At 43.3% G+C, this 13262-nt stretch overlaps 1 protein-coding gene and 1 pseudogene across 3 annotated transcripts in view; both read left to right on the forward strand.

The window, feature by feature from the left end:
• The first annotated feature begins 1667 nt into the window (after nt 1–1667).
• ZDHHC17 (zDHHC palmitoyltransferase 17) overlaps nt 1668–13262 on the forward strand; it is a 49168-nt gene continuing 37573 nt past the window's right edge. For all 3 annotated transcript variants that reach the window (XM_028747645.2, XM_028747646.2, XM_028747647.2), the window contains exon 1: nt 1668–1824. In XM_028747645.2, coding sequence (XP_028603478.2) covers nt 1762–1824 — 63 coding nt within the window. In that variant the 5' untranslated portion in view covers nt 1668–1761. The remainder of the gene's footprint in view (nt 1825–13262) is intronic.
• Nucleotides 1836–13260, forward strand: LOC144328968 (pancreatic progenitor cell differentiation and proliferation factor A pseudogene; annotated as a pseudogene).

Below are 13262 nucleotides of genomic sequence, written 5' to 3' on the forward strand. Positions count from 1 at the left end.
ACTAATCATGCATCACATTGGCTCTTTGCCTATAACAGGGGTAAGGGAAATTCAGGACAGATTAAAGGAAGTTCTTCATACTGTCCAAAGCCAACTATAGAACTTGTTGGAAGCCACCCAGAATGGTTGGAGCAACCCAGCTGGGTGGGCAGGGCATAGATAATAAAATAATAAAAATAATCCTAATTTGAGTGGCTTTAAAAGAGGATTGGACAAATTCCTGGAGGTTCAGGCTATCAGTGACTACTAGCCGTGATAGCTGTTTTCTGCCTCTCCACAGTAGGAGGTAGTATGCTTCTAAATACCACTTGCTGAAAACCACAGGAGGGGAGAGTCCTCTAGGTCCTGTTTGCTGGTTTCCCACAGGCATCTGAGTGGCCACTGTGAGAACAGGATGCTAGAATTGAGATGCATAGGTCTGATTCAGCAGGCTCTTATTATGCTGTTATATGTTCTTAGGGAATCTTCCTGTAATCCTTCAGGTGTTGTTGGACTCTAATTCCCATCAGCCGCAGCCAGCATGGTTGTAGATGATGGGTGTTCTAGCCCAACATCCGGAGAGCAGCAGCTTAGCCTCCCTTAGTCTGTAAGGAGCAGCAACTCCCATGGCACTTGAAGCTTATAACACAATGGTTGTGTGATGCATTGCACTCATATATGTGACAAGTGTTTTCTCCCCCCCACCCCATGTATTGAATCTGAGGCAGAGTTTCTCTTGTGCACTAGAAATGGCCTGGCTATCCTCCTGACTTCAAGCATTTATGGGCAACAGCCTATTCAGGAACACAGCTGTGTATGAGGACAGAAGACAAGGCAATGAAATGTTCCAGATCTGGTTTGCCCAGTGAATAAACTAGGCTATAGAAGCAGGGGAGTTTTACATAAAGGATTTTGCCTAGCCCTGGGGGGGGGGGGGCGGGGGGGGAGGCAGCTGGGGGCAAAGCCTTACAGGGCTAAGTCTAGAGATGGCCCACAGAGAACCTGCCAGATGGAGAAAAGAAGGCAAAAGTGGCAGAGCAGGTCTGAATATTACAGCTGCGGGGGGAGGGTGTGTGGAGCTGCCAAGTGAGACTGCCAAGTAAACGGAACTGTGAGTAGAGGTTTTAATGGAAGGAGTGGGTCTCATCTGATACCGGGATAACACTTACTAACTTCTAGGCAGTACGTGATCGTGATTGACTGTAACAGCACTTGTGTCAGTAGTCACTGACACCGAAGAAACGCACACATTCTTTAAATGCAGAATTAAAACGTAAAGACGGACATTTTTAAACACCTTAAAAAGTGCAAAAACTTGCTTTTGGGTCAACAGCATGTTGGAAGCCCCGACTCTTTGCTGCCACTGACATGGCTTGACTCGCTTGCATGACCTGAGTGTGGGACATCCTGGCTTCGGGGGTATCGGCCCACGCAAGGCACTTTGCTGAAGTCTACCTCCCCCCCCCCCTCTACTTATGGGCCGCTGTCATTTGCTTTGGGTGACGTGGGTGGACCTAGGCGGCCTCCCCTCCCCCCCCCCCCCCCCGCAATCTAAGGCCCTATCTGGAATCCACGCGCAGCAAAAGCACAGGAGCGAGCGGGGTCGAGCGGCTACTACTGGAGAGCGCTCGCTTCCTCTCTCGCGCCTCGGCTCTCCCCGTCTGGCGGCCCATCCGCTCCCCCCCCCCCCCGCTTCCACCGGCGCAGAGCGCGAGAGAGCAGGAGCGAGGTCGCGAGGGAGCGCGTTACCCGGCATGCAGCGGGAGGCGCGTTCGCACCAAGATGGCGGCGCCTCTGGAGGAGTACGAGAAAGAAGCGGGCTGCGTCCCTATCCTGCACCCTGAGGTGAGGCCCTGCTGGCTTTAAGGCCTCCCTCGCAACCCCGTCAGCCTGGAGAAGAAGCTGGGTGGCGGCGAGAGGGAGGAGGAGGAGCGGAACGTGGCGGCGGCAGCGGAGGCCTCCGCCCTCCTCTTGGCACTCCTTTCCCAGGCGGGGGCGGAGGTTGGCCCGGAGGCGCGGGCAGGATTGTCTGGGAGGGAGAAGCGGCGGCGGCGGCGGGTGCGCCTTGGCTGGGCTGCGGGGAGGGGAAGGGAACAGGCTGGGCAGGCAAGCTCCCCAGTGCCCAGCAGGGGTGGGTAGGTAGAGGACGAGGCTTTGCCCTGTCCCCCTCGTCAATTCTGATTCCCTCACAAGGATATTTGGGGTGGAAATTGGATGGGGAGGGGGTGTCCTCCTGGACAATCCGTACCCAATGAACCGCTTTCCCTTAATCGCACATAAAGGAGCGCGGAACTGCAGGTGCCTTGAGTTTACTTGAAAAAAGAAGGGGAAAAAAAGGGGGGTGTCCTGAGACTCAAAAACCTCAAGAGAGAAGTATCACACTCCTCTAGTTAAACGCTGAAAAAGGCTTTTGAACCTGCTAATGGCCCAAGCGCGCAATTGCACAATTTAGGGGCCCGCAGGGCAGCTTTCTGGTTTGGCTGTTCTCCGCCTGTTTGGGTAAAAGGATTCAGAGCTAGATTTAAACAAGAGCAATACTCTCTCTGGTCTTGTGGGGTCATTGATCTCCTTTCTCCCTTTTCGCTGTAGAGTTTGGGGCCTATTGTGGCTTACAGCTTGGTCCTATAAATTAGAGGAACAACAAAGAGTGTGGTAGCTCTCTGAAGATGGGCATATTAATCATGGGATAAACTTTTGTTTATTTTTTTAAGGCGTAATGTATTTGTTAGTTTTTAGGACATAATACAGGGTGAGTGTTTTAAAAGAGGCCCCATGGAACATGTGTACTCTGTATCCACGGTGCCTCTTTTAAAGGACTCACCCTGTATATTTGTTAGTTTTTAAAGGTGTTGCAAAGTTATGTTTTTCTCTCTGGCAGATTAACAGAGTTTCTGGAAGTTGCATTAGTTACAGACTAATTAGTTACAGACTTACAAAGAATAGACTTCTTTGTGAGATTTACTGACTTCCAGGCAATCAGTTGCTGGGAAACACCAATTTCTTTTCTACTCTCATAAGCGTGACTATCAGGAAGATGACTGCAGTGGTGTTATGGGCACCTAATGAATAGTGCTCTATGTTGTCATTAATAGGTGCCTTAGCTGTTTCTCAGTTACCTGCCAGTGTACTTAAAAATGCCACTGCACTTAAAAACAAAAAACAAATTCCAACTGTTTCTCTGTCCATTGTGCTTTCCTTTCTTTTGAAGATTTGTAAGTCTTCTACATTTTAAAAATCCAGTCTTTCCTGCCCCAGAAAGACTAGTCGTCCAGTATAGCAGGGACATATTATATTTTGCTGTTTAGATGCTGGTGGTGGAACAGTAGCAGAGATAACCTGTGCCAAGAAAATCCTTTGGTAGTCATCTTATTTTAAAACGTTAACTTGTCAATATTCTAGTACTCAAAATCTAATCTCTTTATAGGGCTGCAGCCCTATAATAAATGGTCTTGAAGGCCATTTTTTTAGTTTTATAGCTGCTTCCTGCATAGTATAATGAAGGACATGCTTTGGTTAATTATGAAATATTATGTCACTAAAAGGTGTGCCAAATATCGGGGGGGGGGTGTGTGTTTGGGTTTGTTTTTTTACTGAGCAGATGGTATTTTTCTTAGTCAACTTATTGAGGATTTGTCTAAAGCTGTATCTTAAATTTAATAATCCTTTTCCTTCCTTTTGATTTCATCAGTGAAAATAATGTAATTGAAGGTATACAATAAAATATTTATGGTAAAAACAAGTAAAATAGTAGCAAGACATGGCTAAGAAAATGCCATGCACTTGGGAGTATTTTACATAGCAATCCTATATTCCAATTGGGGAGGGGAGCTGGGGAGATCACCACTGTGCTAGTGTAATCACCCCCATAGTCTGTGTATAGTCAGCCCTGGAAGCGGGTGGTTGAAACACAATCAGAAAATTTAAAAATGGCATATAATTAGCAGATATGTGCCCAGCTCCTCTAGAAACGCCAACACAATCCACTAGTTGGGAACTTTGCCAGTGAGAGTGCCAACATGAAAATGAGCCAATGAACTGTGTTGGATGTTAGCTTGTTTCAGACGAAGAGTTAACATTAATCACTGTTTGTTAGTTTGTACACTACAACAAACTGGTTAAATAAAAAAAGCAGCAAAAGCTTCCAAACTTGATGCAGCTGTACCAGAGGAAGATTGGGAATGATGGAACATGTAAGAACATAAGAAGACCCTGCTGGATCAGGCCAATGGCCCATCTAGTTCAGTATCCTGTTCTCATAGTGACTGCCTGTGGGAAACCTGCAATCAGGATTCAAGTACAAGAGCACTCTCCCCTTTTGTGGTTTCCAGCAGCTGATATTCAGAAGCATTGCTGCCTTGAGTCTAAGGCTCACTGCAGCTCATTCCCATGATGCTAAACTGTGGTTTAGCATGATCCCAGAACACATTCACTGAATGTCAAAAAAGAAAAGGGGGAGGGGCAGACAATTTTTGATTGTTGTATCTGGGCCTGTGTTCTCAGCGATGTCCAAGCATAGTGTAGTTAAGTACCTACAATTAATGAAAGCCATAATACTTTTCCTGTGTAGTGTTTTTCATGCTCCACAAGTAGTCTTTTGTTGAGAAAGCCACATATGATACATTTAAAGGCTATCCGGTCATTGAATGTTGATTAACCTTTTAATGATAGCTAAATCATTTTAATGATGGATATATAATAAGGAAATGTTAAAGGGAAACTAAGATAATGGGGAAGCAGGTGGAGAGAGGAGGGGCTGGATCTGAACATTCTCAATTCCTGGTCTTTTTTAGATCAAACTAAAACTTAACAGAGATGGCAGAGCTGGAAGACTGATGGTTGGTTTAAGTAGTCTTCTTAATAGTGTGTGGTTCTGATTCTAAATTGAGGCTGATCAAGAGTGTGATTGAGTTCATGAGACGTTTAACATTCTCTAGATTGCTGCTGTAAGTTAAAGTGTATATCCTCAGCTTTTTCCAAAACATGGTTTCTTAAGGTATTTTCTTTATGTAGGAGAGATGCTACTGGTGGCCACCCAAGAAAAGTTGAATGTTGAAAGATTCAGCACAGACAAAAGAAAATACTTTTTCACTCTGCACATAGTTTACTTCTAGATCTTGCTCCCCAAAGATTAAGTGATGGCCATCAACTTGAATGGATTTAATAAAGGATTAGACAAATTGATGGTGGATTGATCTATTAACAACGGTTAGTCATAATGGCTGTGTTCTACCTCCACAGTCAGAGGCACTGTACCTGATGCCATTTGCTGGGCATCACAAGTGGGGAGAGTACTGCTCCACTTGGGTCTTGCTTGCAGGCTTCCCATAGTTGGCCCCTGTAAAAACAGAGTGTTGGACTGGTTAGGTGTTTGATTTGATCCAGCAGGGCTCTTTCATTGCTTTTTCTGGTATGAGACCTGGCAGAGGCAGATAAGAATATTTTGTTCCAGTCTCACAACTTCAGAGGTAATTATAGAGATGGAGCATATGGTCTGTAGACACATAGATGGTGTGAGACTGCCAAGTAAATGGAACTGTGAGTAGAGGTTTTAATGGAAGGAGTGGGTCTCAGCTGATATCAGCATAACACTTCTTATTAACCTCCAGGTGGTACGTGATCAAGATTGACTGTAGTAGCACTTGTGTCAGTAGTAACTGACACGAAATAAATACACACATTCTTAAATGCAGAATTAAAACGTAAGTTTGGACATTTTTAAACACCCTAAAAAGTTCAAAATTGAGTGACTTTTACTTTTGGGTCAGTAACATGGAAGCCCTAACTCTGTGCTGTGGATGAATGGGGATTAGCTAGAATGTAAAAGTTCCACACCATTAATTAATTCTTGACATTAAACATCAGAAGAACCTTGAGTGTGCAGGTGTATTTTTAAGAAATACAGAAATATCCTTAGCATTTTGTGCTTATTGGAGCTCTATAAAGAAGTAATTCTATAGGAAATGGGCAGCTATGGCGGACACTAGTTGTCACTAAACAAGATTGTGGCACAACAAAGAGGGCCTCTGAAATCCATATACGCCTCGGTGTTTTTGGGTGTGCGTGGTGTGTACTCCTAGTATCTCCTTTGCAAATGGGCTCCATCACCTAGTGCGCGCGCCCCCCGAGCCAGGTCACCTGTGGTCTGAAATGGCTAGGATTTTGCTGAGTGCAGTGTTAAGTCTTAAAGGGTTTACAACTTGCACAAGAACAAAGAAACATGGCAGCAGTATCGCCAAGCTGCTCTCTTGTGGCAGCCCACGACTGCTACCGAAAGCCTCTGGCTTCCACTTCTAGCAACAGCTCCTGTGGAAGTGCTAAATATGGGGAAGACATCCCTCACCATCCAGGTCTCCCCAAGTCTGACCCTGGGCACTGGTAGGCCAGCATCTTCTTTGGAAAGACGACCCACCCAGTCATGACAACTGTGTCGGAATCCCCAGAGAACCCAGGAACTTTAAAGATGGCGAACTGCATGATTACATGTGGCCTGGCTCAGGATGTGATGTGGAAGTGCTACACCAGTGAGCCCAGCAAACCGAATACCGTTTCCACTGCATGAGGAGACTGACACCCCCTGGCCAGAAGCTTCTGACTTGAGCACTAGGAAGCAGAACCCATTTTCCACTCCCCCTTCCTGTAGAGTAGAGCAAGCTGCTTTGAGTACTTCTTAGACATAGGTTTTTATAAAAGCAAAAATGGCAACAAAAGGGGGGGAATCTTCTGTACCATCCTCAGCTGCATCTTCTCCCCTCTCTCCCCACCCAACAAAGCCTTATTAACGCTTAATTCTTGTTTTGTACTTGTCTGATGGAAACTAATAAATCCTGAGCAGCCTTCTAAAAAAATAAAAGGCTCTTCAGTTGAGCACAGTACTTAAGCAGGGTAGTAGGGCTCCTGCAGGTATTTTTCAGAGCTTTGTAGGTTAAAACCAAAACCTTGAAGTTGACCCAGTAGTTCATTGACAGTCACTGCAACTCCTTAATGTGTGGTACAGTATGTGCACAGTAGGATGCTCCACCAAGTAACCTCACTGCAGCATCTTGCACCAACTGCAGCTTCCAAACCAACCTCAAAGGGAACTTTGCATTGAGGGCATTATAGTACTGTAATCCAGTCTAGAAGTTACCAGTGCATAGGTCACAGAAGCCAGGCTGTCATGGTCCAAGACTTGGAGCATTTGATATATCAGCCAAATCCAGTAGAAGGCACTCCTAGTCACCATAGCCACCTGGACTCCTATGAACAAAGAAGAGTCACGGTGTACTCTCAAATGGCATATACAGTTTTTTGCAGGGAGTGCAACTCCATCTAAAATAGGTTGGTTTCATTACCCAACTCCTGGATTGCAATCCACCCACCCATAGTCTTGCCAGGATCCCGTCCATTTCTGCATCTGGACCCTGGTTTAGGCCTCACCTGAGATACGATGGAACTGAGAATCATTAAAAGGTAATGGGACCCCTGACCATTATGTCCAGTCATGACCAACTCTGGGGTTGTGGGGCTCATCTTGCTTTATTGGCCGAGGGAGCCGGCGTTAGCACATATGATATTCATACTATTTTGTTATACAAACAACTTCAAACATGGTTCATGAGATAGTAAGTAGTCTTGATAAACTCTTGTATTTATTTAACAAATGTGACTAAGATCCTCTGTCTAAACTTGGTAGCTCCAGCCCATGTCTGCCATGTAAGAACTATCTCTGCAAGGTACTGTTTAATTCCGTTAAGAGTTACTGTGCCTCATCTCTAGTGTATATTTTCTGAAGCAGAAATTATTAAGAGTTAGCTTGTAAGACATTCATTAGCCTATGTGCACAAAACATTGGTGCATGCCATAAAGTTTTTCAGTGGTCTCCTTTCCATTGTTCCCTGCTGGACAGTTGCTTTTATGTCAAAATAGGCTGCAGTGATTTAAAGAAAATGTGATGAATGCTAGAATAGCGGTCAGGTTTTCTATTGCAACGAAAACAACAGTAGGTTGGATCCAAAGCTGTTCCTGTGTGTTGAACTAGAAAAGTGAAACTAAAACCCAGATAGGTTTTTCCATGTGTGCAGGCTGCTGCTCAAGTGGAATCAAAAGAATTGCTGGATAATTTACCTGCATGAATGTGCCAGGAACTCTTTGTGTGCAAATGGCTGTGAAACAGCACTAGCAGCTGTTCTAATTCTTCACATAGCTCTTTGTGTTTAACACAGGATTTTCTGTGGCGTTTTAAAGACTGTCTGATACTGCTTGTAATTTTGTGTGGTGTTTGTAGAGATGGAAGAACCCTGCTCTTTTATCCACGTGTCTCTTCCATGTCCCCCAACTTCCTTTTCTAGTTGTGTTGCTGCTTCATAACTTTACCCGCTTTCCAACCCCACTGCCTCCCATTTCTGAAGACCTACAGTAGAGAGTGGGATGGTTCTGGTGGGGCAATGGAATAAGACAACATTTCTCAAACTTGGATCTCCACTCCACTTGTAGTTGGGTCTCCACTCCACTCTCCCTGACCACTGGTCTTGCTAGCTAGGATGATGGGAGTTGTAGTTCAACAGTAGCTAAAGACTCAAGTTTGAGAATGGTAATAATACACTACATAGTTGAGCACATGTAAATCTTACTGAAATCAACAGGATTTAAGCATGCTTAACTGTGGATTCTAAGGGATGCGGGTGGCACTGTGGGTTAAACCGCAGAGCCTAGGACTTTCCGATCAGAAGGTCAGCGGTTCGAATCCCCATGACGGGGTGAGCTCCCGTTGCTCGGTCCCAGCTCCTGCCAACCTAGCAGTTCGAAAGCACGTCAAAGTGCAAGTAGATAAATAGGTACCTCTCCACCGGGAAGGTAAACAGCGTTTCCATGCGCTGCTCTGGTTCGCCAGAAGCGGCTTAGTCATGCTGGCCACATGACCCAGAAGCTGTACGCTGGCTCCCTCACCCAATAAAGCGAGATGAGTGCCGCAACCCTAGAGTTGGTCATGACTGGACCTAATGGTCAAGGGTCCCTTTACCTTTACTTTAACTGTAGATTCTATTATACCCAGGTTTTTTGTAAAGTCTTTGTTATATTTCCCCCATTTAAATTTATGCTACATGAACAAATTCTATTCTTAGAAATTTAACTAAATCCATATGCTGTTAAAGAGGTGTTCTCAGTAAACAAATGTTTAAAGATGTTATGTAAGTATAGAAAAACAGTTTGACAAGAATACTTGACCCTTTTAATACTTCTTAAAAAAACATAGATTGACATAGCAGAGTCTACGGACTGGTGAAGTCAATAGAGCAAAAACTCCCATTGATTTTAATGCATGTGTATTTCAGCTTGAATGAGTAAAATTTAACTAATCTAAATGGTCCATTAAAAAAAAAAGTGACAGCTTATTCCATGCCAGCTGTGCATGAAATCACATGATCTTTCTGACCTCCAAATGCAGTGTTTGGATTAAAAGCTCTGGTCATGCATCTGTCCATTCCTTTGTTATGTAAAAACAGCATAAGCATATTGGAGAATCTGCAGGATTAATCAGTTAGTTAAACGACTGATTCTTGCTGAATAAAATTCCCCTGTTGTTTTCTATTAGTTTGTAAGAATTATTTTTGAATATCTGAAAAAATGCAATTTGTTAGTGCTGTTTGCTTTCACAAATTGTTTCAAACATTGTGCTTCTTGTTTCTGCAGTTAACAATTTAGTTTTTATATTTATAATGGCACAAACTTTCTCCTGCAGAAAAAAAACAGCTGAAGGATCTCTAGCATATTCTCTTCTCTATTCAAAGCTAGCACTCACAGAATATCAGTCTGAAGTCCTTTTGCCCATGTTACACGCATGTAGTCAGTTATTTTTAAATAGCATATTCCATCTTTCAAAATAATTGGCCAAGTTTGTAAACTAATAAATAACTGTAATCAAACTGAAAACAATTGTTAGTTAAACAAAAAGAATTGGTAGTAGGAGTAATAGTTTGTGTGTAACCACAGAAAAGCATTGGAGTACATTGTTCGAGTCAGTATACAGTGGTACCTTGGGTTACATACGCTTCAGGTTACAGACTGCACTAACCCAGAAATACTACCTCGGGTTAAGAACTTTGCTTCAGGATGAAAACAGAAATTGCGCAGCAGCGGCACGGCGGCAGTGGGAGGCCGCATTAGCTAAAGTGGTGCTTCAGCTTAAGAACAGTTTCAGGTTAAGAACAGACCTCCAGAACGAATTCAGTACTTAACCCGAGGTACCACTGTACTGGGTTTGGGATATAAGAAGCTGCCTTATACCAAGTCAGACCACTGGTATAACGCAGGCTTCCTCAATCTCGGCCCTTCAAATGTTTTGAGACTACAATTCCCATCATCCCTGACAACTGGTCCTGCTAGCTAAGGATCATGGGAGTTGTAGGCCAAAAACATCTGGAGGACCAAGTTTGAGCAAGCCTGCCTTAACGTTAACTTTGTAAGCTAAAACAAAACTCTTAACTACTGGCTTTGTTCAAATGTCACATTAAACTGTAAATGTGTTAAAAAAGAAGTTTGTGGATTTTACTAAATACGCAAGAAATTATTATTTGAGCAAAACAAGCCACAATCTTTGAATCAGATGTACTGCTAAGCCAAAAATTGTGGTTTGTTTGTCATGCTAGTGAGGAGGAGCAAAGCAGGTGAAATCAGCGTGTTCCTAATAAATGATTAACTTTTATTTCATAATGACATGCAAACTGATCCACTGTTTCCTGCTTGCAGTCTGGTTGACTTTTCCACATATTTGCATGCAACTACCTTCCATTTTGATTGATGTACATATCAGTTTTGATTCCACCTCACTGTCTTTGGACTGTGGGAATATACAGTCATACCTTGGTTGACAAACACCTTAGCAGTCAAACGTTTTGGCTCCTGAACTCCACAAACCTGGAAGTGAGTGTTCCGGTTTGCGAACATTCTTTTGGAAGCCAAATGTCCGGTGGGGCTTCCACGGCTTCCAATCGGAAGCTGTGCCTTGGAAATCAAACGTTTTGGAAGTCGAATGGACTTCCGGAACAGATTCTGTTCGGCTTCCAAGGTACAACTACAAGAAGGCAGAGGGTGCTTGCGTGCTTAGCACCTTCCTAGCAGTAGCTGGCCAGGGCAAGCCTTTCCTTCCTCTTCTTTTCACTTCTACTCCAACACGCATTGATGGTGACTGTGAGAGCTCCTTAGCTCAGTGTTCTTTGTACACTTTCCCACACACCCTGCTTTGTTGGAAGTGTTTGGGATGTGCTAGTTGTGGTAGCTGTTCTCTGGGCATCCAATGCACTGGAAGAGGAGGATGAGTTTACATACGCAGCTGCTATACTGTTAGAAAGGTAGTAGCCACAACTCTGGCTAGTGGCACTTCGTATCTAATAGGCTTAATGCAATAATGTATTGATTAGTGTCACTTTTTGTGGTCACCAGCAAGGGAAAGAAGATCTTGGAATTATAGTAGATTGAGTTATTCTTGGTGCTCTGGATAAAAAAATAAAAGCAATGATGCAGTGTTTTTCCATTTCCTTAGGAGGTGGAATCAAGATGTTCCTTTAGTACTTGCAATATGCTGTCTGCTTTACAGTTGCAGCTTCTCCCAACTGAATTTGAATGTTTGTTACTAGACATTAGATGGATTTCTCATCCTGAAGGATTGGTTATCATCTATAATAGGGTTTGAAATGAAGAGATTCTTGCCAAATAATTCAGCTGCCAGGCACCCTTCTAAATTATCCAGCAGCAGCAGAAGTTGGGTTATCTTACTGGAGTGTGCATATAAGGGAAGCAGTGGCTCATACTAAATCCCCATTATGTGTAGGGATTGGCCCATTTTACTGTTCCCAACTTTCCCTAAATTAGGGGTGGCTAATAGAATGCCGTAGAATCTTTTCCATCAGTCTGTTTTGTGAATTCATCACTGGCATTGGTTGTGGTTTCCAATTTTGTTGAAGGGTTCCGTTACACAGAAAGCTTGGAAATTTGGAGAGCTTTGGCACAATGCAAAAGATGAAGCTATTCTGTGTCTGCTGTGTATCTCCTTCCTCCTAATAGTAGGTGTTTTAAACTAGATACCAATTATTTCAAATGGTTTCCTAAAATCTACATTGAAAAATTAAAGCTAGTTGTGTTGGTCCATGAGAATAGATTCCAAAATCTAGAGTTAGACAGTATATTTATTAGGACAAACCGAAAAGTCACACACGTGTAACAAGCTTTTAACTTGCCATACTCCCTGCTTTGTGTGACATCTAGCCTGATGGAAGAGTTCACAGAGAACTTGAAAACTTGCCATACTTTTGTGACATTTCCCAACTATCGATTTTTTGACACCCCCCCCCCAGAAGCTAGTGCATCTGTTAAATCTAAATCCATTTTCTGTCAAATGTCAACACTTGCAGATTGTTCATATATACCTTATTTACTCTCTCGTAATTAGCACAAGTTGCTATTTAGAAACAAATGCCTTAAATAGTATAAACTGCACTGAAATCAACATAGAATTGTTGAAATAATTCTTTCAAGTCAGGGGTTGTCTGGGGCCCACTAGAGTTGGCTTAAAATTGCTGATGCCCACCAGTCACAAAATGGTGGTGCAGTGACACAGCCAGTCTCAACGTAATGGCAGATGGAAGCAGAATGTGGCATAATCAGTTGAGAATTACTGGCACCATTTTGTACTGATATCTAATCCATCTTTGGATATTGCTTTGTCATAGTCTTTTCCTCATGGCAAGGAGTTCCATAGCTCAGCATTTCTCCATTCAGTAAGAAGGGGATAGAGAAAGAGAAGAATCCCAAATCAGTTGGAGGGGTGTGGTGATCCCTTGGTCTGTTATACCCCTAGAGAAGCCTCAGGAGTGTGATTTAAAGAAGACTGGGAAACTCAAATAAAGAACCACCTTGTTTAGGAACCCAAGTATTAGGAGTAACACCTATATAATTAGCTGAAGAAACTGTGCGTTTACCACCTTGCTTTGAAGTCTGTAACATCCCCTGAATTTAAGATATACAGCATAAGTTTAACTGTTTCTTGATAAAATTCTATCTCCTGGCACACTTTATGTTTTACCAGTTTTGTTCTAAAACAAAATCTTTTCCATGCTTAACTTCGCCAGGTCTCCAAGTGCCAGACTTTAAATAACCATAAACTAGCCTGTAGTTAAGAGGGGGTTCGCTGCAACCACTCTGGGGAATCAGCATGCTGGAATGGATGGGCCAATTGCCTGATGCAGCAGAGCTTTTCTTCTGTTTTAGAAATCTTAAAATGAATCTAATAGTGTAATGAACTTCTTTTT

Source organism: Podarcis muralis, chromosome 10, assembly GCF_964188315.1.
Source record: "Podarcis muralis chromosome 10, rPodMur119.hap1.1, whole genome shotgun sequence".
In the NCBI taxonomy this organism is placed as follows: Eukaryota; Metazoa; Chordata; class Lepidosauria; order Squamata; family Lacertidae; genus Podarcis; species Podarcis muralis.